The 26,389-nt window shown below is 39.7% G+C and overlaps 1 protein-coding gene across 1 annotated transcript in view; it reads left to right on the top strand.

The window, feature by feature from the left end:
• The first annotated feature begins 1,560 nt into the window (after positions 1-1,560).
• STT3B (STT3 oligosaccharyltransferase complex catalytic subunit B) overlaps positions 1,561-26,389 on the top strand; it is a 79,742-nt gene continuing 54,913 nt past the window's right edge. The window contains exon 1 of the mRNA XM_070391822.1: positions 1,561-2,284. Within this exon, the coding sequence (XP_070247923.1) occupies positions 1,971-2,284 (314 nt within the window). The 5' untranslated portion in view covers positions 1,561-1,970. The remainder of the gene's footprint in view (positions 2,285-26,389) is intronic.

Genomic DNA, 26,389 nt, shown 5'->3' with positions numbered 1-26,389 from the left:
GACTGTGCTCTACACCACCACACAGCACTGCTTCTGATCAGCATGCCTGGGATTTCCCAAGCTCATAGCTCCGTTTCTCCCTCTCTGCTTCCCTTTCCTCTGCTGGGGCTACAGGGCACCAGGCAGGTACTCTGATGGATGCTGTCAGAAGGGGATAAGAGTTGAGAAGTTCCTCAGTTACCTAATATTTATAAACTAGAGGCCCAATGCACGAAATTCCTGCAAGGGACTTGGCCCTCGCAGACCTGGATTCAACCGTAAGGTCCTCCGACAGTCATCCTGCTGTTCGGTCTAATTAGCATATTAGCTCTTTATTACATAGGATGCCAATTATATGCCAGACTCTGGCAGCTCCCTATTGTGGTCAAGTTACTTACCTAATAAATGGACAATTAATTGTTAATTTTACATGAAAAGTTATTTACTGAGTGTTAATTACACTGAAAGCTCTGTGCCTCCCCTTCATGGTAGGGGCTTACATCAGAGCAATTCTAGAGTCCCTGTACAACTCCACTTTCCTTTAATACTTTGAGTTTAGTCTACTGGGCCGAGCTTTCTTTTTGGAAAGTATAAAAATGCAACCTAAACGTGCAAAAATTCCTGCAGAGGAATCTTAGGTTATTTACTAAAGAGAGAATTGGGTAAGAGCTGAAAAGTCCACAGTTTCACTCGTTTGATGTAATGTATGCAGCCGCTAAAACACATTCCTGCATTTACCCATATTTCCAGTGAACAAACTTTATTTTTGCAATTAGAAAAAATACAAGAAGTGGAACAAAAGCGGGACAAAGTCGCACTTCTCCAGCTCCCCAAGGTCTTCCCAGAGCTAGGGGCTGTCTGCGGGCTCCCAAGAGTTTTCCGCACCCGCCAACTGGTCTCGGGTGACAATCTGGTGGGCAGGACGCCGGGCACACCCCGCAGGGCGGACCGCGGCGTCACCACGGGTAGCTCACTCGCCGCATCGGCTGCCGGGCGCTCCCGGCGGCCGAGCCCTGCCGGCCAAACACGCGCGGCGAGGACTAGTGTTGCGCGCCTGCGCGCTCGGTCACGTGGTGGGGGCTCCGAGCTGAGCGGGTTAAAAGTCGCGTCCACGGCGGGCCCGCGAGCTCCCGGCCCATCCCCGGGGCGCTCTCCGCGTCCTTTAAGCCGATTTGGACGGAGGCCACGCAGCTGTGGTTGACCCTCTCCCGACCCCTCGGCTCGGGCTCCATACAACGAGCGGAGCCGCCCAGCGCCCTTCCTCGCTGAGTCCACTGGCGCGCGAAACCGCGTCTTTCAACTGACAATGAAACCTTCACCTCACAGCACGGCCGCTCCGGGCGAATGCGCGCGAGGCCGGCAGGGGGCGGAGGGGGGGGTGGGTAAACGGTTGGGCTAAGCCCCGCCCCGTCTCGCGCCCCTATTGGCAGGCTCCACGGTTCAGGGCCCGCCCCCTAACGGACCTGTCGCATTGTGACAGGTGGAAAAGCCAGTTCCTGTTGGGTAGGGGGCGGAGCCAGAGGCTGGCTGAGCTCCGCCCGGGCTCCAGGGCGCTCCTCCTCCTGCTCCTCACGCCGGGGCGGGCGGCGGGTGTAAGGAGGAATGTCATTGCTGTTACGATTCGAGGTGCTGCCTCCGTCCGTTCCTGCTCCTGCTCCTTCTCTGGCGCCCTCGTCCCGTCGGCTCTCGCCGCTGCCGCAGCTGCACTGGGGACACGTATGGCTAGTGGGGCGCTAGGGCCATCCGAGTTGAGAGAGCGGCGGTCGCGGCCGCTGCGGAGGCGTAGACTCTCCGCCGCCGCCTCCACCCCCTGTTTCCCGGCCTCGCGGCGCTGAGGGCGGGAGCGCGCGGGGCGCTTCCCTCCTCCTCCTTTTTATTCTTCCTCCTCCTCCTCCTCCTCCTCCGGGTCCCCGCCCAGCACCCCTCGCACCAGGCGGCGGCGGCGGCGGCGGCGGCGGCGGCGAGGAGCGAACCCGCCGCCGGGGCACAACATGGCGGAGCCCTCGGCCCCGGAGAGCAAGCACAAGTCGTCCCTCAACTCGTCCCCGTGGAGCGGCCTCATGGCCCTGGGGAACAGCCGGCACGGCCACCACGGGCCCGGGGCCCAGTGCGCGCACAAGGCGGCGGGCGGCGTGGCGCCGCCGAAGCCGGCCCCCGCGGGGCTGTCCGGGGGGCTGTCGCAGCCGGCCGGGTGGCAGTCGCTGCTCTCCTTCACCATCCTGTTCCTGGCCTGGCTGGCCGGCTTCAGCTCGCGCCTCTTCGCCGTCATTCGCTTCGAAAGCATCATCCACGAGTTCGACCCGTGGTAAGTGCCCCGCTGCCCCTCCCCCCCCGCCCCCCGCCCGCCCGCGGCCGGCGGGGACCCCGCCGCCGGGCTCCGCTCACCCCCCTCCCCCCAGCGGAGATGGGCGCGGGTCCCCGAGTTCCGGGCGCGCCCCCTGCCTGTGGGCGAAGTTTCCCCCCGAGCAGCCCCAGGCGAGGCGTCCGGGTCCCGGAGTGGGACCTTGACCCCCCGGCGGGGCAAGGGTGACTACTCTGGGGAGCGTGCACGGAGCCCCCCGGCAGCCGGTTCGGGTCCCGGAATCCGGACGGGCCACGGCGGGAGCCGGCCGACTGGTGGCGGACTCCCTGCCTCCCCGCCCGTGGCTATCGCGTTCCTTCATTTTTTTTGCGGGCGCGTGTTTGCTGGTTGGGATGGGATCGGCCCGGGGTTGCCCTGTTGCGGTTCGAGATGAGTCCAGATGTGCAGGATCCCTGCCTGCTCAGCCTCGCCGTCTTAACGCTTCTACCGTTTCTCATTATGCAAGAAGGGGGAAAAGAGTGAGCGAGGGGTTGTCGGAAAAGAGATAATATCCCTGAAAGTGATCTGAAAGCGAGGGACTCTTATTTATTTAACATTAGATATTTTTTCCAAGAGTGGCTTTTTTTTCAAGGCCCTTAAGTGCACTCAGCACCGCACTGTTCCACAATTACCTTGGGTTGCTTTTTAGAGCAAAATCGTTACTCTGTTATAGCCACACTGTCACCCTCGGTATGTTGTGCACAATATCCAAAAGCGTTGCCTTCGTTCCTTTATTGATCTCTGCAGGAAGGTTGATAGGGAGCCCTGGATTAATACCGGAGTTGCACATGATATCGGGGCTGACCTGCATACCCCATTAAGAGCGCCAGCTAATTGAGTCACTATACTGGTCTGTGAATTATCTAGAAGAAGGTTGCTTTAATTTTTTTTTTTTCCTAACTTGCCAACCTGAGTTGTTTTTTTAACCTGAGCCTAACTTAATTCATTTTTTTTCGGCCTATCAGCCTTGAGTTAATCATACTTGCTAGACCTAACTAAACTTTAGAACATTTATCATTTGAAATGCAGAGAGAAAATCTTGAGAGTTACTAAATACATAGTTAATAAATGTTTTGTGGAGTAAGTTACCCATATATCAAGGTACTGTGATTGGAGTTGTGTTTGGATAGAAAAATTGATAGCACATCATGTATTGAACACCAGAGGGGCCCACTTATGGAGAACTCAATTGAGGATAACAGTTAATTACTGACATTCTGTGGTGAAACATTTTAATTCCATTTTAGAAGTTTTGTGTTTTTTCCCCTAACACTTTGTAGAAAATAACTTTTTTTGTTTTAAAGCTGTGGAAAGACTTTATTATATATTTATTACAGAATTAGAAAATAACATGTTACTTGGAACCACAGAAGAAAATAAATTATTGTAAAGCTTTGTGCTAGACACAGTATTCTTAGTCTTCCCTTTGAAACACCAAATTAGATAAAAATGAAATTGGAACTAGAAAATGAAAACTGCTAGTATTGTACTGAACAGTGTGAAAAGAGAAAGTTCTGTTTCTTCAGATTACAACAGAAGTTCATGGCTGACCAAATATTACTGGTAACAAAAATTGTGTATTTTCAGAGTATCATTTTTACAAATTGGAAGGCCAAATACTGTTCGGTAGTAATAATGAGGCTAAAATTAAGGTTTGTAGAAAAATTCACAGCTGAATGATGAAATAATTTTGAAGATTAGAAACCTGCATTAAGTTATTCAAAGATTACTAATGAAATTGAGTATTGTAATCATGAAAAGTCTTAAATGGGTTGCTTCACAGATGATGTTCTTTTTTTTAAGTATGGCAAAGAAAAGTTGTTTTTCTGGTTTCTAGAAAATATTTGAAGATCATAACCCTTTTTTATCCACAATAAAATTTAACTTTTATTTTTCTTTGTATAAAACACATTTCAGAAACATTCTTTTTTTTCAGAAACATTATTCTTTAGCTAAATGCATGACATCTGAATTCTATAGCACACGAATTTAAAGGTATACACACCTCTTCAGTCTTAAAGATCTACTTAATTTAGGTGTTCTGCTTATTGATAGTTTCAGTATTTACGTTTTATATTTCTGATTAAATGTTTATAATGTTAGATAATTCTGATTAGTAGTTAACAGCCCTTTATAATAAATTGTTCCTGTTTTTAATTGGGGACAGATAAACCTAATGTCTAAGTATAATTCAGGTGACTTTAATGAGAGCATTAGGCTTAAGACAAAAAGAAAACCTGTTTGCTCACTCTTCATATCTTTTAAAGATTTCCAGTAGTTAGGCTTCTCATTCTTATATTGTTGTTTGAAAACTTTAAAGAGGCGGTTAGGTGTCGATTGTCTGTCATTCATTATAACTTTAGATTTTTAATGCAGTTGTCCTTCAAAGCTACTAATAGTACCAGTACTTTGACTGATCTACTGTCTAACATCCTAAGGTTATATATTAGTTTGGGAGTTTCTCAGATTACCATTTAACATTTAGCAATGGACATGGACCTTTAATAATATTTAAATGTTTTTCTCAGTTTCTGTATCTACAAACCAGTTTATTCTGGCCTTCCCTGATCCCTTTTTCCATGTCTCTGTTACTGGCTTCATTTCTGAAGTATTTTTAGTGAAAAGTTTACTTTCTCTATTTGATTGTTGTTTCTATAAAGTTTACTGTTCTTAAATTGTGTAAGACTCTAGTTAGCTTTTGGAGGTTACTCATTGTCACAGTTATACTTTTTTAAAAAATATATTTTATTGATTTTTACAGAGAGCAAGGGAGAGGGATAGAGAGTTAGGAACATCGATGAGAGAGAAACATCGATCGATCAGCTGCCTCCTGCACACCCCCTACTGGGGATGTGCTCGCAACCAAGGTACATGCCCTTGACTGGAATCGAACCCTTCAGTCCGCAGGCCGATGCTCTATCCACTGAGCCAAACCGGTCAGGGCTACTTTTTTTTTTTTAATTGTCATGGTTTTGTTTATAAATCTTACCGGTTATAAGGGATGGTATATGATGTTGAATAGTATCTATTTATTGAGTTTTAAAGTACAGTGCACATTTTTAGAACTTAGCAACATTTTTGGTAATGATTTTCTTGCCACTTCACTTCAGTAATTTCCTCCCTTATCAGTTGAGTTCATCAGACACAAGGAAGCAGTTTGAAAATATGTTCTCTATTTGCCAAACTTTTGGTTGACCAACTAGTTTAACAGCACCTAATTTTATCTTATTTTTATTTGGAGCAAATTGTAGTTTCTACTTATTTTTGTTGTGATTATTATACTTTTACATTATATTAACCAAGTACATTTTCCATAGCTAGTATCTTGGTCAATTAGGGTAGCTTTTCCCACAGAAGCAATGTAAAATCACCCTATGTAAGGAGAGCTGCCCTTTTCCCTGCCTGCACAGGGGTTATCGTGGATTCTCCCTAGAGCTGTAGAGAGAATTCTCTGAGCTTTGAGTTTGGGCCACAGTTAGCTGTAAAAGGACACCAGATGACTTTTTGCAGGGCAGAAAACAGTTTAGAGTTGAAACTTGGAATGCAATGCTTCATAGATACTATGGTATACATAGGTTAATTAGTACAAAACATGTTTTAAAAGGAGTGATAAACCTTTGGAACATAAGCTATTGTAAGTTGGGGGATGCTTCCTGTGTTTTGAGATCCCCATGTTTTTCTTCACTTTGCAGATGACAAAAAGAGGCTATTGACCTCAGTTCTGAAGAAGACAAAATGGGTAATAAAACCAGTTTTAGAACAAAATGTCCCTAAATCTTAAACAGTGTGGAATTATTAGCAACTGCAGTTCAGCTGCACTTTTTTCTACTCTTTTTTTCTACTCTTGAGCTCTTGAGACCATTTTAAGTTATAAGAATATTTAGGGAGGAGGAGAAAGGGAGTGCCTTGAGAAGCTGGATTGGATGATGGGATTGGACCTGCTCCCATTTGGGGTAAAGTGTGGTGGCTCCTGTAGGTAGTAATCATTGGGTTTCATGAGGCATATGATAGGTTTTGGGTTAGTTAGGATCTGTCAGCAAAGACTTGGGAATTTTTTCTTTCCCTTTAGGGTTTTCTTAAGGGCTAACTTGGGTAAGACTGAAAGCTCCTACTGCCTGCCATATATAGTTTGCATAAAGACAACATTGTAGACCAAGCATTAAAAACTCAGAATGAAAGTTTACATTTAAGGCTCTAACCCAGTTGTTAGGAATATGGGAAAATTTACTATCCTATATGTACTTAACCTGCCTCTGGTTTTTATGCTCTCTGTAAATTTTGAGTGCTTTGGATTATGACAGAAAAGATGAAAGAGTTTTATAGTGAACATTCATACTCAACAGCTAGATTCTACAGTTAGTATTTTACTTTATCATCTTTCTATCTGTCCATTACTGCTTTAAAAGCTTGTACTGGTCGTGTACTGTTCATTATAATAAAAGAATGTTATCATTGTTCCCCAACTCCATGATAAAGAACATCTCATTTTTGGAAGCATTTATTTTCTGTCATACTTGAACATAATTGGCATAAATACTCTTTCCATATGATCCTCAATTGGATGCAGATTAGAATAAGATTCAATTATTCTGGGTTTGGGTTAGTAACTTACTTGAGAACATAAGTCAGTACATTAGCCTGTGTGTGTTAAATAACTTTGCTGATTCTGGTCGATTTCTTTTTTTTTATTTCTTTATTGATTTCAGAGAGGAAGGGAAAGGGAGAGATAGAAACATCAATGATGAGAGAGAATCATTGATTGGCTGCCTCCTGCACGCCCCCAACTGGACCCTTGGCTGGAATCGAACCTGGGACCCTTCAGTCCGCAGGCTGACGCTCTATCCACTGAGCCAAGCCCGGCAGGGCGATATTTTTTGTTTTTAAGCCACTTTCTTCTAAAAGGTTTCTTTCTGTGTCCTCACTTTATCTACTTTTGACCATGTATAATTTCCAGGGAGTTAAGAATTTATTTAGAAAGTGGCAATACTGTAGAATTGGGAAGGGGAGGGGACTTGTTAGGTGAGGGTAAGGGTAAGAAGAGACTCCTATATTTTAGGTAAATATTGGTTAACTGACTGGTAGACTCGCTAGGAAACCTAACCACTATTTGGAATGTTATCTCTTGGGAAAAATGCTTTCATTGTTTAAAATAAAAGACAGCTAAACATAATTTAGAATATAACCTGTATATGTTGGTGAATGCCTTTATGTTGGTTAAGTTTGTACTATTTTTAAGTAAGTGATTTTCTAATGAATTGTGACTGGTACCCTAATTAAATTGACCATATCATCTGTGACCATTTTTCTTTTCTTTCTGTAGAACTTAGTGTTGTAGGATAACTTTAATATATGTTTTAAATGGTAGTAAACACTCAGTTTTTAGTGTCTTCCAACTTGATTTTAGATCTCAGAATTGAGATTAGGTAACATCTTTCATTTTTATAAACAAAAGATATTTCACTTTACTATTCCCCACAAGGATTGAATAATACAGGTTTGCCTGTCTCCAAAATCTATGCCCCCCCCTTTTTTTTCATACTCTGCTCCTAGGCCAGCTTAAATGAAAGTGTTCTTCATTTAATTTGTTTTTTAATCAGCTGCCCTGATTTAAGTCTTAACATATTGGCCTATCAAAATACCTGGGGCACAATCTGTGCTTTAGCTGAACTCACTAGTTGGTGGATGGCTAAATTACTTGGTTTTGATGTAGGAAAGAGAGAAGAGTTGATGATGCCTTGATGATTACAGAATTTTCAGAGATGGGAATTTTAAGAGAATAGCTGAATGAAAAGGAAATTGAATCCAAGTGGATGTTGTTTTCATTTAGATTTTTTTGTTGTTGTTAGTAAGAAGTTCATATTAATGAGGTTAGAAATATTAAGCCATTCCAGCTAAGGGTTGGAACCTAAAATTTCAGAGTAGACCCAGAATTGTATAGCCTAAGCCGTCGTCGGCAAACTGCGGCTCGCGAGCCACATGTGGCTCTTTGGCCCCTTGAGTGTGGCTCTTCCTAAGCCTTAGTTAGGAGTACCCTAATTAAGTTAATAACAATGTACCTACCTATATAGTTTAAGTTTAAAAAATTTGGCTTTCAAAAGAAATTTCAGTCGTTGTACTATTGATATTTGGCTCTGTTGACTAATGAGTTTGCCGACCACTGGCCTAAAGGACCTTTAGAGTACCTCCACATTGGCTTGTCTTGTTTTCTGGGCAAAGAAGCTGACTATGAGAGGGGCGAAGTACTTTTTCTAAGCTGGTACGGTTATAGCTTGGCTAGATTCTTTTTTGTTTTCTTTGCACCTATTTTTGCATTAGAGGGAGTGTTTTGAGAAGTTGTTTGAAATTTATTTCAGAAGATGAGGGGAAGTTAGTTTGTACCACAATATTGGAACTGTTGGCAATTCAACTTTAGCTATAGAAACCGCTTTTGTGTGAAGTTTCACTTCTTTTAGAATTAGTGATTTTAAAAATTGTGTGCATCAGTTATCTGTAATTTCCATGTTAATAGTGTATATATTTTTTCTCAAACTTTATTTTTTTACTTTTTTTCCTTCATTTTTATCCAAAGGGAAATAAATTTTGCATGAAAACAAAGAAATTTCATGTTTGTATTAATAAAGTGTTAATGATTTGTTGATAATGTTTCTTTTGTGGTTTCCTTTTAATTTGTGCCTTCCAGGTTTATTAGCTATTCTCAGGTAGTTAAATATTTTTCTTTACAGTACCATGTTCTTTTCTTTAGGGATATCGAGCAATTCCTCCAACCTACAAATGACTTTAAATGAATTTGTGTGGTAATTTTTTTAATGTATTTTTATTGATTTCAGAGAGGAAAATCAGTGATGAGAGAGAATCATTGATCAGGTGCCTCCTGCACACCCTCTACTGGGAACCAGACCCCCGTGCCCTGACGGGGAGTCGAACAGTGACCTCCTGGTTCAGAGGTGGGCCTCATCCACTGAGCCACGCCCACTGGCTGGGTTGAATTTGGTTTTTAAACTTAAATTATTGGATCCCTCTCTCTCTCTCTCCACAGGTAGATAATATTGCAGTGTATACTGTTTTCCATACTATTAAAAAATTAAAATGTAGTAATTTATAATTAATTTCTAAAGTTTCAATATGTGCACAGCTTAAACTATTGTTTGTTCCTGGCCAAATGGGTGGAATAGAGTTGGTGAAAAGAATTATGACTTGCCGAAACCGGTTTGGCTCAGTGGATAGAGCGTCGGCCTGCGGACTGAGAGGTCCCGGGTTCGATTCCGGTCAGGGGCATGTACCTGGGTTGCGGGCATATCCCCGGTGGGGGATGTGCAAGAGGCAGCTGATTGATGTTTCTCACTCATCAATGTTTCTAACTCTCTCTATCTCTCTCCCTTCCTCTCTGTGAAAAATCAATAAAATATATTTTTAAAAAAAAAAAAAAAAAAAAAGAATTATGACTAGGAACTCACTTTTGACTGCCATGTTTACTAGATGCCTTTTCTTTTTAAATTGAGGTATACTCAACATATAACATTATTTAGTTTCAGGAATGACATAATGACTCAATATTTGTGTATATTTCGAAATGACTACCACAATAAGTCTAGTTAACATTCATCACCATACATAGTTACAGATTTTTTGAGTGAGAACTTTTTTTTTTTTAAGTATATTTTATTGATTCCTTACAGAGAGGAAGGGAGAGAGACAGAGAGCCAGAAACATCGATGAGAGAGAAACATCGATCAGCCGCCTCCTGCACATCTCCCACCGGGGATGTGCCCGCAACCCAGGCACATGCCCTTGACCGGAATCAAACCCGGGACCCCTCAGTCCGCAGGCTGACGCTCCATCCCCTGAGCCAAACCGGTTTCGGCATGAGTGAGAACTTTTAAGATCTACTCTTAGCACTTCATGCCTGTTCTTAAAATAGTAAATCCTGTAAAGTGCAATATACCCTATTTAAGAAGGTTTAATTACTAAAATAAACTGTTATACCATATTGTATAATCCACATGAGAAACAATGAAGTACAGAATATTGGAAGATAACACTCTTGTAGTTTTGAGATACTCTTTGAAAATGTCTTAAATGTTTACTTACATAAACAAGGGTTGTGTTCTACAAAGGTGTTCAGCTTCAGTCTTTAAATTTGTTTTCTTTCATGGTGAAATAACACATTCTGAAATGTATATAAACCTAATTTACAGTGTAGTGACCAGTTATAAAATAAACACCCATGTGACCATTACCCAGATTAAGAAATAGAATATTGCCGGCACCTCAGAATCGTTGGTGTGTGTTTTCTTGTCCCCACCTCCCCTTTTATAGTAATTTCATCCTTTTTTCCTCATAGGTGGTATAATTCTTTATTGTTGCCTATTTTAAAGCTAGATACATATACTTGGGGCTTCTGCGTCTTGCTTTTTTGGTTTAGTGTTGATTTAAACGTTTGTCTTCATTGATAAAAGGGTTGTTGAAAGTGTGTAGGAAATAAAGTTTAGTAATAATTTGATTAACCAGGTTTCTTACCCACCTGAGAAGTTTTCATGCTCTTTTGCAGCAGAAAGTATCTAAAAAAAGGAAGGCATTTCATCTCTTTGCTGGAGATCAAAAATTATTTTGTGATTGAACTCTTTATCTGGAGTCAACAGCTTTGTCTCCAGATAATCTTGACTGGGCAGACAAATTCAGTCTTACAGTTGACACTGAGACAACAAGGAAAATCGAGGGCGGGAGGAGACATCACTGTCTGTCAAGAGACAAAAGATAATCAAATAACCAGATAAATGAAAAAATATTAGTATTTAAACTATAGTATTTATATTACAGACCCTAACTGTGTTTTTTGCCAACTGTTGTTCAATTTAAAGTATATTAAAATTTACATAAGGAAAGGAGTGGTTGTAGTTAGTTCTTGGAAGAGAGAGAAAATGGTGGGAGGGGATGTAAACTGAAGGAATTCAGGAGAACCCTAAGAATGGACTGTTTAATGTATTGATATTCTTGTAGAGGATTTTTGACCCTGGATTGTGTGTAATTTTATTTGTGTAGCTATCATGGGACGTGAATAGCTTGTATTTCTGTTACATTGTTTTCTTCTTCCAGTCTTCCATAGCTACCACTTTTATTTTCCCATAAATCTTTGTTTTCTTTATTGATTTAGTACTATTTTGGTCTTTAGGAAGAATAGGAAAGGTATGATAGGATCCTTTCAGAAATAGTATTTGGGGAATACTAAGTTTTATTCAAAGAAAGGTTAAAGCAAAGGTCATGGATCTTTATATAGGAACTTGAAATCTGTTGGTTGTGCAAATTTGGCACTGTGTTAGCAAGTGATTAAGTATACGAAACATGATTCCAGCTTATCAGCTTTTTAAACATTAGAAAATAGTTCTTAAGATAAACTTGAATGCTCTCTAATGCATTTCTATTGGCCAGAATGAGTTTGATCAAATTCAATGTTTGTTTTATTTTGTTTTTTGCTGTGCATTAGTATGGAACCCATGCTACTTAAATGGGTAATAATTTAACTCTAGGACTGCCTTTCTTCAAACTTTCAATTTTGTCAGTCAGTATTCAAACTTAGAATTTAAACCAAGTATCACAAGAAAGGTATACATACTTATTACCCATTCTCCCCCAAATCCCATGTAATACTAGTATATGCCAGGGAGAAATGTAAATGATTTGAATTAGGCTCTATTTGGATAATGGTTCAACTTAATGATTTAAGTTATTTTAATCCCTGTGGTATTCCTCTTATATGAATTCCCCAAGGAAGTGGGGATTCTTTCCTGAAATGTATTAACTGTTAGGAAACATGCCAGGCATATTTCTTTCAGAAATAGCAATCTAGTGTAGTTTAGCTGTCTTACAGTTGGGATGTATTGTTACAGGTTTTATTAATCCCAATATACTAGTAAAGCAAATTTACTTAAATTTTGTTCAGGACTAGTCACTTAACAATTACTAAATAGGCCAGAGCCATTTTGAAGAAGAGACTTTGTTACTTATTCTTTGACTAAATGAATAAGATGATACTATGGTGAAATGGGGCTTATTTCCCCCTCTAATGATAATAATAATATTAATAACTTACTCTTCTCATTATAGGTAGACTAACAGAAGACCTTTTCTAATCTTACTAGAATATATTTATTCCTACACTGTATTGGGAACAGAGTGAATGTTTATTTTATATTAACACAAATCCTTTATCCTTAATGATGACAACCACACTTTGTTTGTGGTGGTGATGATAGTAGAGGCATTCTCTATTGTGTAATACCTTGATTAACCTTGGATTTGACAGTGATGTCAGTAAAATCATATGTGTAGTTGTTTGATCTTCATCCCTGTTTCTGGTACAGAGCTCTTAAAACTCTTAACATTTTCTGAATGGGAGGAGGGCTGTCTTTTGGAATGTTAATGAGGTGACTTTTGGAAAGCCCCTAGGTAATCTAAGGATAGGGGCTGGTTGCCAGAGGAGACGGCCTTGATGCAGTGGTTCTCAACCTTCTGGCCCTTTAAATACAGTTCCGCATGTTGTGACCCAACCATAAAACTATTTTCGTTGCTACTTCATAACGGTAATGTTGCTACTGTTATGAATCGTAATGTAAATATCTGATATGCAGGATGGTCTTAGGCGACCCCTGTGAAAGGGTCGTTTGACTGCCAAAGGGGTCGCGACCCACAGGTTGAGAACCACTGTTAGAGGGTTGGAACTGTAAGCCTCACCCCCAGACCTTCTGGGAGGGGAGTGGACTGGGGATTGAATCACCAGAGGTCAATAATTTAATCCACCATGCCTGTGTAATGGAGCCTCCAGAAAAACCCCAAAGTTCGGAGTTCAGAGAGCTTCCAGGTTGGTGAACATGTGGAGATTTGGGGGGGAGTGGTGTGCTTCAAGAGGGCACGGATTCCTTACACCCTTTCCCAGATACCTTGTCCTATGCATCTCTTCCTTCTGCCTGTTCCTGAGTTCTATGCTTTTATGATAAACGGGTGATCTAGTAAGTAAAATGTTTTTCTGAGTTCTATTAGCCATTCTAGCAAAAGAGTTGAACCCAAAGGAGCAGGGTCGTTGGAATCTACCTACTATTGGTTGGAAGCACAGGTGACAACTTGTACTTCAAATTGGCATCTGAAGTTGGTGTGGATGGGTGTCAGTCTTGTAGGACTGAGCCCTTAACCTGTGGGATCTGACGTTATCTCTAGGTAGATAGTGTCAGAATTGAGTTGAATTGTAGAACACTCAGCTGGTGTCAGAGAAGTGCTTGGTGGTGTGATTCTCCCTTCCCCCCCCCCCCCCCCCCCACACACACGGATTGTTTAATAGTGAACAGCATAATCTTTTTCAATTAAGGTGTCTTTTTAATTTTATAGAAGGAAAGAATTGATTAAGATGATTACAGAAGTAATTTATGTCATTGATTACCATCAGCAATTGGGAGATGGCTGATTGGCTGGATAATTTAGGAAGAACCTTAAAAGAGGGAGTTTTTTTGTTGCTTGAGTATTTCTCCCAAGTACAATGAACTCTTAGGGAGTTCTATTTCAAGTTTTAACTCACTAGTTGAAGAACACTGAATAAGAAAAGACAGACTAGTTAATATCTAAAAAACATGAATGATAAAAGTTTCAGTGTTGTTAACTTTTAAAATAGATGAAATAAGACAGATGTCAGCAGTAGAAGTAAAATTTCCAAACTGAATAATCTATCTTGATGTGGAGGAAGAGTAAGAATAGATATTATCATTGTATATACAGGCATTGGAATATACTAAAGTCATGCTAATGATGAGTTTGGGTGGGGTTAGATTAATGATCCACTTGGTTTCTTGGCTCTTGACTTAACTTTATGAATATAGGTAATTAACATGGAAATTAACTAACTCTTAAGGAAGGCACCACAGCTTTGATCTCATTTAAACTTGCTCATAAGAAATTCAAGTATACTAAACAAAAATACTCATTACGGAAATAAGTTTCTTGTCTCCATTAAATTGTTTCTGCAATGGAAATATCTTTGTCCATGTCAGTTACTGGGGGGACCATTGAATATTGTAGATCTTGAGAGTTTAAGCCAAGACATAAAGTCTTTATCTTCTTTTACTATGGATTTAACTCTTGACAAAATGACTGGTCAGCTCTTTAATTATACTATTATTCCACGTAATAACATTATTCCTGTGCGTCCTGTTAGGTTAGGTGGCTCAGGAGGCGGCGTAGGAAATAAAGAGAGTTGATCAGAAAAGGAAGGAGAGGTTTTATTCTGCGTCCTCGGGGACCCACGAACCCCAAAGACAGGGCACGTGGATCCACGCCAACAGGGAGGGGGGCGCTTTTTTTATACAGTTGTTCAGTGAGGGCGGGGGAGCATGAGCTGTGGGAGTTCCCGCCGCGGGGGTCGTCAGGGTTTCCAGGTGTCGTCATCTGTCTGGTAGCTGACCTGTTAGGAATTCCAGGGCGGGACGGCATCTGCGTCACCATTTACCTGGTGCACTGGCCTGTTACGGATTCTAGAAAGGGCCCAGTATCCACCTCACCATCTGCCTGGTGGAGGCATGCATCAGCTCCTGGACCCCTTTTCGACCTAACAAGTCCTAAACCTGATATGCTATAATGATCAGTTTTAGATGTTTCGCTTAAAAATGTGTGCTTTAAAAACAAAATCTTTATCAATGCGCCTTTAAAAAAATCTGTTACAGTGAGCTGGTGGAGTTTGTTGAATATATTGAGAATCATAACATTGCGTATGTTCATAATTTTAAAATTTTAACACATTTGATTCATGGAAGTTTAATTTCAATACTAAAATTATTTCTACTGTAGACCTTAGCTAAAGAAAACTTTTACTTTAATATGCTAACCAGCTTTTTGGCATTTGAAGGAATAAGATAATGAAAAAATGTGGCCCAAACCTGTTTGGCCCAGTGGATAGAGCATAGGCCTGCGGACTCAAGGGTCCCAGGTTCGATTCCGGTCAAGGGCATGTACCTTGGTTGCGGGCACATCCCCAGTGGGGGATGTGCAGGAGGCAGCTGATCGATGTTTCTCTCTCATCGATGTTTCTAACTCTCTATCCCTCTACCTTCCTCTCTGTAAAAAATCAATAAAATAAATTTTTTTAAAAAAAATGTGGTTGACGAAATAAATCTAATCTTAAAATTGTGTAAAGGCCAGTCATTTTTTCAAAGTAGAAAAATGAGTTTGAGGAGCAACTAATATCTTTTTTTTTTTTTTTTAAGCCTCACCCGAGGACATACTTAGAGAGAGGGAGGGAGAGAGAGAAACATTGATGTGAGAGAAACACCCATTGTTGCCTTTCCTATGTGCCTCGACTGGGGATTGAACCTGAAACCCAGGTATGTGCCCTTACTGGGCATTGAACCTATAACCTTTTGGTGCCCAGGACGCCGCTCAATAAACTGAGCCACTCCAGCCCCACACAACTAATATCTTTTTTAAGATATATTTTTTGAAGGTTGTTAAAATGAGTCAGTCACTTCATTAGAAAGGGAAATCTTTTCTCCTGTTTAAGATACTTTAATTTTGGTTATTGTAATAGTTTACCACTTTAAATAGTGTCTAATAAAAACAGCATTTAAAATGAAAGAAAAGATTTTCCTTTTACTAGTAAAGTAAAAATCATTCTGGACTTCTAAAAGTGTAGTAAATAGTTGTAACTGTTCGGTGTAAATTGCAACATAATATAAAGTTATATTAACTTTTATAAGTCAAGCTATATTGAAACTCCTACTTGTATATAAGAACATAGATACCCATATATGTAACTGAACACAATGATAAAACACCTGAGAAACCCCTACCCAACTATAGAACTAAAACATTACCAATTTCACATCTATTTAAGTTCCTTTTCTAGCCTATCATCTTGGTTTTCTTCTTGGCACTAGGAAACCATTGTCCTGAGTTTTGTTTAACATTCCCTTTGCCATATTATAAAACAAAAATAAAAACTCATGTATCTCTAGAGAACATACTGCTAAGTTTTGCTTTGGAGCTTTAAAAAAAAAGTAATATCTTCTATGTAATCTTTGACTTGCATTTATACATTTGGGAGTGTTGGAGACTTGGGCTTCCAGTTTTTAAAAATGCTACTATGATGCATATATGTGCATGCTTGCTAGGGTATATACATGGAAATTTTGTCATAATATGTTTCAATTATTTATAAAACTAAAGTACACCACTAGTGACAAAACAGTATTTTCTTCACAATTCAGTGGATTCAGTGGGAGGTTCTTCTGCTTCATGGTGTCAGCTGTGGTGCTGGGATGATTGCAGTCATCTGCAGTCATCTACAGTCAGCTGGGGCTGGAATGACTGAAATGTTAGATAGTTCAGAGTAATCTGGACTCTTGACTGGGAGCTCAGCTGGGGTTTTTGGCTCCTTGTGGCTCTTTGGGCTGCCTCACAGCAGGATGGCTGGGTTGTAAGAAAGAGCATTCCAGGAGAGAAGAAGCTGCCAGACCAGTTATAGGCCTGGAATCATCAGGATCACTTACACTATGTTTTACTGTTCAACATAGACTCAGTCCTATCTCACAGTCAAAGGAGAAGATGCATATACAGGTAGGGGCAAAATTGTTTTGGGCCAGTCTTTTAAAGACCAGCAATCACAGTATGTTTATCATTTTTATTTCCTCTTTTGTGAAATACCTTTTCATTTCTTTGGTTAGTGTTTTTATTGGGTTGTTTTGGATTTTTTGAGGGAGGAGAGACTAAGTCTGGAGTAAATTTGTTGCAAATCTTAATGCATTTTGTGGTTTATTGGTCCTTAAGCAGTCTTCTGAGGTAGATATTTTATTACTCTCATTTTACATATTTTATTACCCCCATTTTACAAATGAGAGAAGCACTGTTTAGTATGTTAAGAGAATAGGCTTTGAAGTCAGACAGCCTTGGGTGATATTTTTTGGTATAAAGACTAGGATGTGTAAATATGTACAGTTATGAAATAGCATGATGCTTCCATCAGCGTACTTGTTACACCCCTGACCCTCCAAAAGATTGAGACTCAGACAACTTTACAAGTAATTTTTATTCATTTATGGTCAATTATAATGTTTGAGATAAGTGTGACTTGTTATGAGGCGACTCAGGCCAGGTGACACTTGCCCAGAGTGACAGTCTAGAACTAGTATTCAGCTTCAAGTTCTTTCTGGTCCTACCTGCCTTCCCCATTCCTCAATATTTTTTCCTCTAAATTATTCAGTTGGAACAGTCTGTCAGGATCTGATAATCCATTTCAAACACTTATGTTTCAGTAGCCAGACTAGTTTTGCTATCACTTCTCCACTTTGAGGGTATGATGAATTTCAGAAGATAATGGAAAAGAATTGGCTGATTTTTTCACTGACTCTATTGCCATACTTTATAGTGGAAATTAAGATTCTTATGAATTATAGTTAAACTGGTTTTATAAAATTATAATAGAAGCCAGAGAGACTCACAATTAATACTCAAATATTTGCCTTAGGTATTTTAAAAAGAATACTGTAGGCATGCAGCTGAATTGCCATAAAACTGAAAATGCCACAGAGCAATTCTGAGTTAGTTCCACAATGCAGGCCATTCAGTAAAATGTACACTTTTCCTGAACAAATACAAAATATGCAGAAATAAACTTGTAGAGTCTTCTTCCCAACCTTCAAATTTAGGAAGATCGTTCTGTGTATATAAGTATAGTTTCTGATCATTACAATTCTGTGTGTTGAAGACAGACATCTCAGTACATCTCTCCAGTGTAGATAGAAGCGTTGCTTCAGGCAGCATGATGTATTTTCATGTCACCAGATTTTTTGGATCTAAGATTCAGAGGCAGAAATGAAAATGGTAATAGTACTTCTACTTATTGGAGGGATTCTTTGACATGTAGTAGAATACAGAGAATCTTTAACTTTGACTATGAATATTTTCTACCAGTGATACTAGCCATTGCATGACTGAGCTTCTCATTTTTACTCTTTCCAGTCCCAGATTCTTACACATAATGCCAGTTCCACCAGGTTGAGTATAGTATAACACCATTTGTAAAAAAGAGGGGGGAAATTAAGTTCATTTAAAATTCAGTAAGTGCATTTGTAACATAATTTTCAGAATAAACACATTTTTAAATAAAGTGTACCAAAAACATGTTACTGTCTTAAGTTTAATGCATGTTATTTTATAGACATTCATACAATTGCTTTCATGTAATTTAATATTTTTATCACCTTGTTTTCAACCCCTTTCAGAATTAGGGAGAAAACTGATTCACTCTCCTTTTCATTCTTGTTTTTTTTTTTTTTTAACTTTTCTGTTTGAAAATAGGGTGATAAAAACTTGGTAAATTGGGTCACTTTTTGTTTCTCGGGAATATAAAATGAACTTCACACCTAGAAGAGAACACAGAAATTATTTGTTGTGGTGATTGCCAAAGCATGTTCTGCAGAACACATACCCTAGGAATTGTAGTTCAAAACAAAATAACTTTAAATTTGGAAAAAACTATATACCCCATCTACTTATATTTTACATACATTAGTATGTTAAAGGCTGGGAAATTCTTGAATACAATGTTAATTTTTATTTCACCAGGTGTTTACCATATTTAACCCTTTGCACTCCGAACCATTCTGGACATTGGCTACCAGCTACTCGACGCTACTTTGTGGCGGAAACGTGCATTTACAGACCCTCGTATTATTTAGTATAATTTTGGAACCAAGAAACGTATTATAATGATATTGGACTTATATGAATTGGGTGACATCGAGGAATGTATATTTGCAAAAAAACACAATATTTTATTGTTTATAATTTTGTACAGTATGATAAGTTTTGTAACACTCCCCAATATGCATTGCAGGCTGATTAGTGCATGTTTGACAGTAATAAGTGGTTTGACGCCTGCCACCAGGTGTTTTCCTGTTAGAACACACAATGCAGTCCTGTTTTCTTTGTCCCACATCGGGAATATGTAGTTTATTGTTTAATCCGACACAAAACCCGCTGACATTTCTTGTATATATCTTAGTAATTTTACGATATTTTGATTTAATTTCTTGTGCCATTTCCAGATAAAACTTCAGGGAAACATGCATGTCTCAAAAAGTTGCGTTGAAATAACTCAATTCCCCGTAATCACTAATAAACTGCAATGTCCCCTGAGAGGGGACATCCGAGTGATATGCTAGAATTCCGATGTTCCCTGAGAGGGGACAGCGGAGTGCAAAGGGTTAATTTAGGAATCACTGTAGAATTTTTTTTAGTATTCCATGCAATGCAGTTTGGGAAAGACTGATTTAGTTGCTTTATTTGATAGATGAAAAGCCTAAGACCTAATCATACTAAGTGATTTTCTCAGAGTCATAGAGGACTGACAGCTTAGCAGGTTTGAAATCTTCATATTTTTTTAAAAAATTATTGCATTGTAAACATCAAGTATATCTACATTATAATGGGAGAATATTTATTTTGATGATTAAGTTGAGTATTTTGACAGCCAGCTCTTCAGTACTTAGTAATATGTCAAATTTTAACATTGCTTTGTAGCTTATTATTGTCTCCCTTTAGGTCTTAAAAATTAAGATGTCTAGAGAAGCTTACATATATTGATTATTTTGAGTGATTGTTTTATTTTAGTTTATCCCTTGATGTTGCTCCCCCACCCTGAATGTTGTTCATTTCTCTCTTGAGCTCATTAGTTAGCCAAGTAACTCTGGTTCTTTAATCATAGCAAATTATGAGATTTTTACTATATAATTGGATATTATTACTATATACAATGCTTGTTAATTGGAGATCTTATTTCTTTAGTATCTATATATATAAAGAACCAGAGGCCGTCACATATGAAACACTGAAATGGACGATCAAACAGGCTGAGTGGGGTGACAAGGCCGGCAGGGAGGTTAGTGAGGGACAACCAAACGACTGAGCAGCAGGCTGCGTGGAGCTACCAGGCTGGCAGGGGGGCAGGCAGTGGGGAGCAACCAGGCCAGCAGAGGGGGGCAGTGAGGGGCAACCAGGCCAGCAGAGGGGGGCAGTGAGAGGCAACCAGGCCAGTGGGGGTGGGCAATTGGGAGCGACCAGGTTGGCAGAGGGGCCAGTTAGGGGTGACCAGGCTGACAGGAGGGCAGTGAGGGGCAACCAGGCTGGTGGGGGGACAGTTGGGGGCGACCAGGTCGGCAGACAGGTGGTTAGGGGTGATCAGGCTGTCAGGGGGGCCAGTTAGGGGTGATCAGGCAGGCAGACAGGTAAGCAGTTAGGAGCCAGCAGTCCTGGATTGTGAGAGGGATGTCTGACTGCCAGTTTAGGCCCGATCCTAGGCCGGTTTAGGCCCGATCCCTAGGAATCGGCAGTCGGACATCCCCCAAGGGGTCCCGGATTGGAGAGTGTGCAGGCTGGGCTGAGATGACCCGCCGCCCCCATGCACAGATTTCGTGCACCAGGCGTCTACTATGAATATATGTCCTGACTTAAATATATGTATTATGATCTATCTATATATATAAAAGGCTAAGCGACCCTCTAACCAGCCAGTAGGTATGACGTGCACTGACCACCAGGGGGCAGGCGCTTAACGCAGGAGCTGTTGAGCTGCGGTGACTTGGCAGCGGCGGTTCTTGAGTGACACACCTGGAACCAGAGAGGAGGGAGCCCAATTTCAAGGTGCATCATCAGAGAAACGCCCTCTCTCAATCCGGGACCTCTCAGAGGATGTTGGAGAGCCGATTTCGGCCCGATCCCCGCAGGTCAGGCTGGGGGACCCCACCTGCTGGAGGCACCCCGCTTACTCCCCAGACAACCTTTGAGCCACAACGCCACCCCTGGTGCGGCCGGCTGGGGAGGGACTGCACGAGGTTGGCTCCAGGGTGTGTCTGGCCCCTCTCGCCCAGTCCCACCCAGCTGCTACCTTCTAATTAATTTCCTTTCAATGTGCACGAATCCATGCACTGGGGCACTAGTACTATATAACGCTTCTTAGTTGGAAACCTTATTTATATAATTATTATATAATGCCAGTAAGTTAGATTATTAGTAATAAATAAATGTAAATATAACATGTTTACATGTAACATTTGTTGGAGACTTTGTTTTTGTAATACATGAATGTGTGCCTGACTTAAATGTGTATTACACGTGTGTGTAATAAATAGAGAGAAAAAATACATACAGGTCTCTTTAGATTTCAATCTGTATCGGAGCAAATAGTTTTAACTTATCAAATACATTATTTTATATATGATCCTAGAATATTTCTTTAAAAAGTGGCACTAGGACACTTACACAAACCTTATTTTGATGTAGTTTTTTGGTGATAGCTTCTCATTGTTCATTCCTTTTTTTCCAATTAGTTTAAGTGTCCTTCATAAAACAGGAGAGGCCTTCCTTTTTCAAAGGATATTTATGGAAGATTAATGGTTGTCAACTGCCAGTCAAGGCAAAAGTTAAGAGAAAGGACTAAAATAGGGATCTGGTTTTCAATTAATATGTATTTGGAATAAGTTTTTTTTCTGTGTGTTCTTAATGAATTTAATATCATTTGAATTGTAATGCACCTTACCTTAAGTGGGAGGATATAGAAAAACTCAAGAGGTCTGCAGGATGTTTTCAGCTTTTGAATAATAACCCTTGTTTTTTTTTTTTCATGTATTGCTCGTAAGTAGAGTGTAAACAGGTAGTTTATCAGTCTGATACATACAGTCTACTCTCTGCTTATGAAAGATCTTGAATCAGAATCCATGAGTTGTAAGAGCAGGGAGCTTAATATCAGTTGGAACTGCTTGTACATAAATGAGTAGTGATGATTTGGTGGTATGGCAGTGGTTAATCTATATTTGTGGGTCTTTTCAAACTTCAGAATTGACCTATGTAAAACAGTAAAATGACTTCTTACTCTGCATCATTAGTAATCCTTTGAAATTTTATTGTTTTGCAGTTACTTAAACACTGATATCAATCTCTAATCATGCTAGGCTTGAATATATCCTCACATGAGTTTCTATAGTTAAAGTAATAAAATTAGCTTTGTGTTTAATATGATTATCTAGAGAGTGTTCATATGTATCACGTGGCAGGATTGGCTTTAGATTGTTAGTTTTAGTAGTCTTACTAAACTGTTTTTTTTCTGCCTGGTGTATTTATTTAATCAACATGTCAGTCTGGCATGTTTTTGTTTTTTATCCTGCCACTAGATGGCAGGAATAATAAAAGGTAGTTTGAAATGTCAACTTTAGTTTGTGGTCTTAGCTGCTTTGTACTTTTCTTATATCTTTGTTGTTTTCATTTTCCATTAGTGCTGAATTTTGTGCCAACTAATGGAACTTCTATAGATCTGGCATCTTGTTTAGTCTAAGAGTACCTAGTGCCTGGGTAAAGGAAAAAAGAAGAAACAGAAGAAAATCTTTATGTAATAATTGATGTTCTAGCCCTGTGCTTTTCATTTCTATTTTTATTTTCTTTGTGGAATTCTATTCCTTTTCTTTATTTCTTAGTGCTCTTATACTTTTATTGACATCCATAACTGGTAATTTCTGTTATGGCATTTATTAGGTGAATTAACCTGGCCAATTTTGTAAAATCTTACAACACTGTACTTTGTAAACAAACTCTGAGAGTTATAATTGACTATAAATCTTTTCACAGAATGATTTTTTAAAGAGCCTGTTTATAGCCTTTGAAGAATAGTGGACAGAAGCTGGGTAGTGTGATGTAGCTTCCATGATTATGTTCTATTACATAAGACTTTGTCTTACTAGTGGACTTGCACCAGTCTCCCATTGCTGGAGTTATGAAGTAAGCAGCCATCCTATATAAAAAAGGCTAATATGCGCCCTGATCGGTTTGGTTCAGTGGATAGAGCATCAGCCTGTGGACTGGAGGGTCCTGGATTCTATTCCCGTCAAGGGCATGTACCTTGGTTGCAGGCACATCCCCAGTGGGGGCTGTGCAGGAGGCAGCTGATCGATGTTTCTCTCTCATCGATGTTTCTACCTCTCTATCTCTCTTTCTCCCTTCCTCTCTGTAAAAAATCAAAATATATATATATTTTTAAAAAGGCTAATATGCAAATCGACTGAACTGCAGAACGACTGGTCACTATGATGTGCACTGACCACCAGGGAGAAGATGCTCAATGCAGGAGCTGCCCCCTGGTGGTCAGTGCGCTCCCACAGGGGGAGTGCCACTTAGAAGCCAGGCTCATGGCTGGCAAGTGCAGTGGCAGTTGGCGGGAGCCTCTCCTGCCTCTGCAGCAGCGTTAAGGATGTCCAATTGCCACAGGGAGCGGGCCTAAGCCATCAGTCGGACATCCCTGAGGGCTCCCGGACTGTGAGAGGGCACAGGCCAAACTGAGGGGCCTGCCCCCTCCCCGGTGCACGAATTTCATGCACCGGGCCTCTAGTGTTGTAGATAGATGCCCACGTGGCAGAGAACTGCAGGCAGGCTTTATGAGGCTCTAACAAACAACCAGCATCAAGGAAATGGATTCTACTTAATTGAGCTTGAGATGGTTGGCTTTGGTGAAGTATGTCTCATTTGGAATTTTGGTTTTCAGATGGTCTCCCTCAAGAAAGAACCAAGTTTTTATATAGCTTAACATAGATTTTCTTATTTTAATAAAGCGGCTTATCATTAGAGGTCTTTAGGAAGCAATGTGGATGGAACTCTGAAATTAGAAAAATACATCTTTTCCATAAAGCCAATATCTTTTTTAAAAGAATGTGCTTTTTTTTTCTTGTTTTCTGATACTGCAGTTTTTGCTACTATATTTTGAAAAAATAAGAAAATCCTTTTTCTTTTATGTAAAACCTAGACTAATGCTAGAGGGAAAAGAAACTAATTGAAATAGTTAAGTATTAGAAGTATGTAATGAAGAAGGTAAGCTTCCATTGATTTACTGAGGGTGGAGACTCTACTTTTAGATAGTGCAATATATTACTTTAATAATCTAAGTTAAATTCAAAAGGAGCTACAAATTCCCACCCCTGTGGGATTTTTGGCATTTTTTCTTCAGAGAGAGATGGAGAATGACTTCTTAAGACAGAGAAAATATGTCACATACAGATTTTTTCATTTATGAAAATAATTTTCTCACTTGTGAGTAACAAGATTGCTTAAAGATGTAAGGAAAATGGGATAGACTAAAATGTTACTTTTAAAACTGATAAAACAACCATACTTGAAATTCCTGTGTTATTAGAAAAACTTAATAACGGGAAAGAGGAAGAGATGCAGAACTAATTGTTAAACTTTAAATCCATAAATAATTTGTTCAAATCAAAATACTGATAGATTATGGTGATGATTACTAATGAAGACTCTCTTGGAAGATGTTATAATCATGGACAATAGGTACAACAGAAGTAAACTGTCTTGCATTCTTTTTTTCTTATCATAAGAACTGAAATTTTGCTTTCTATCAGATAAATTTTTGAATCATGTATAACATCTGTCTTATAAAAGTGAACTGGCTTTTTTTAAAGATCAAATTCCTTGTTCCTATAAACAATTTTAAAAGTATGAAGGAAAAATTCTGAGAAAAATACTTCCGCATTCTTTCTTTCTTTTTAGTTTATTTACTTTAAAAAAAACCTTTATTATTGAGTATTACAGATGTTCTTTGCCCGCCCCCTCCCTTTTTCCCCCATTGCTCCTTCCACCTAGATCCTGCCCCACCCAGGCCTTCACCACCCTATTATCTTGTGCATGGGTAATGCATGTATGCATATAAGTTCTTTGGCTATTTCTTCCCGCCCCACCCCACCCCCTTCCTTCTAAGATTTGTAAGTCTGTTCCATGTTCACATGCCTCTAATTCTATTTTATTCATAAGTTTATTTTGTTCATTCGATTCCTTGTTCATTTATTTTCATTTTTAGATTCAATTGTTGATATGTATTTATTGCCATTTTATTTATTATTTATTTTTTTATTTTCCCTCTTCTTCTTAAAGAAGACCCTTTAAATTTCATGTAATATTGGTTTGGTGATGATGAACTCTTTTAGCTTTTCCTTGTCTGTGAAGCTCTTTATCTGACCTTCAATTCTAAATGATAGCTTTGTTGGGTAGCATAATCTTTAAGTCCTTGCTTTTCATGACTTTGAATATTTCTTGCCACCTCATTCTGGCCTGCAAAGTTTCTGTTGAGAAATCAGCTGACAGTCGTATGGGTCCTCACTTGTAGGTAACTAACTGCTTTTCTCTTGCTGCTTTTAAGATTCTCTCTTTGTCTTTAACCTTTGGCATTTTAATTATGATGTGTCTTGGTGTGGGCTTCTTTGGGTTCATCTTGTTTGGGACTCTGCACTTCCTGGACTTGTATGTCTATTTCTTTCACCAGGTAAGGGAAGTTTTCTGTCATTATTTTTTCAAATAGGTTTTCAATTTCTTGCTCTTTCTCTTCTCCTTCGAGCACCCCCATTATATGAATGTTGATATACTTGAAGTTGTCCCAGAGGCTCCTTACACTATTTTTATTTTATTTTTATATTTTTATTGACTTCAGAGGAGAGAGAGAGAAAAACATCAGTGTTGAAAGAGAATCATTGATTGGCTGCCTCCTGCACACCCCCTACTGGGGATTGAGCCTGCAATCCAGGCATATGCCCTAGACCAGAACGAAACCAAGACCCTTCAGTCCTCATGACAACACTCTATCCACTGAGCCAAACAAGCTAGGGCATCTTTATATTTTTGGATTCTTTTTTCTTTTTGCTGTTCTGATCTGGAGTTTTTGTTCTCATATTTCAAATTGCTGATTTGATTCTCGGCGTCCTCTACTGTTGATTCCCTGTAAATTATTCATTGCAGTTAGTGTATCTTTCGTTTCTGATTGGTCCTTTTTTATGTTGTTGATCTTCTTATTAACCGTTTGAGTCCCAGGGGGTATTGAAAAAAGCACTGTCAAAGAATCCCAAACAGCGCATTGTCCACAATGTTCGAAATGTGCTGGGTTTTCTCGACATAAAATCTCAGCAGCACAATTGCGCTGCTTGGGACTCAAACGATTAAGTTTCTTGAAGTTCTAAGTTCCTTGAGCATCCTTATTACCATTGTTTTGAATTT

The sequence above is a fragment of the Myotis yumanensis genome, unplaced genomic scaffold, assembly GCF_028538775.1.
Source record: "Myotis yumanensis isolate MYYU_CA2020_CCGP unplaced genomic scaffold, mMyoYum1.0.hap1 SCAF_14, whole genome shotgun sequence".
Taxonomy (NCBI): domain Eukaryota; kingdom Metazoa; phylum Chordata; class Mammalia; order Chiroptera; family Vespertilionidae; genus Myotis; species Myotis yumanensis.
This window is presented reverse-complemented; position numbering and strand designations above follow the sequence as displayed.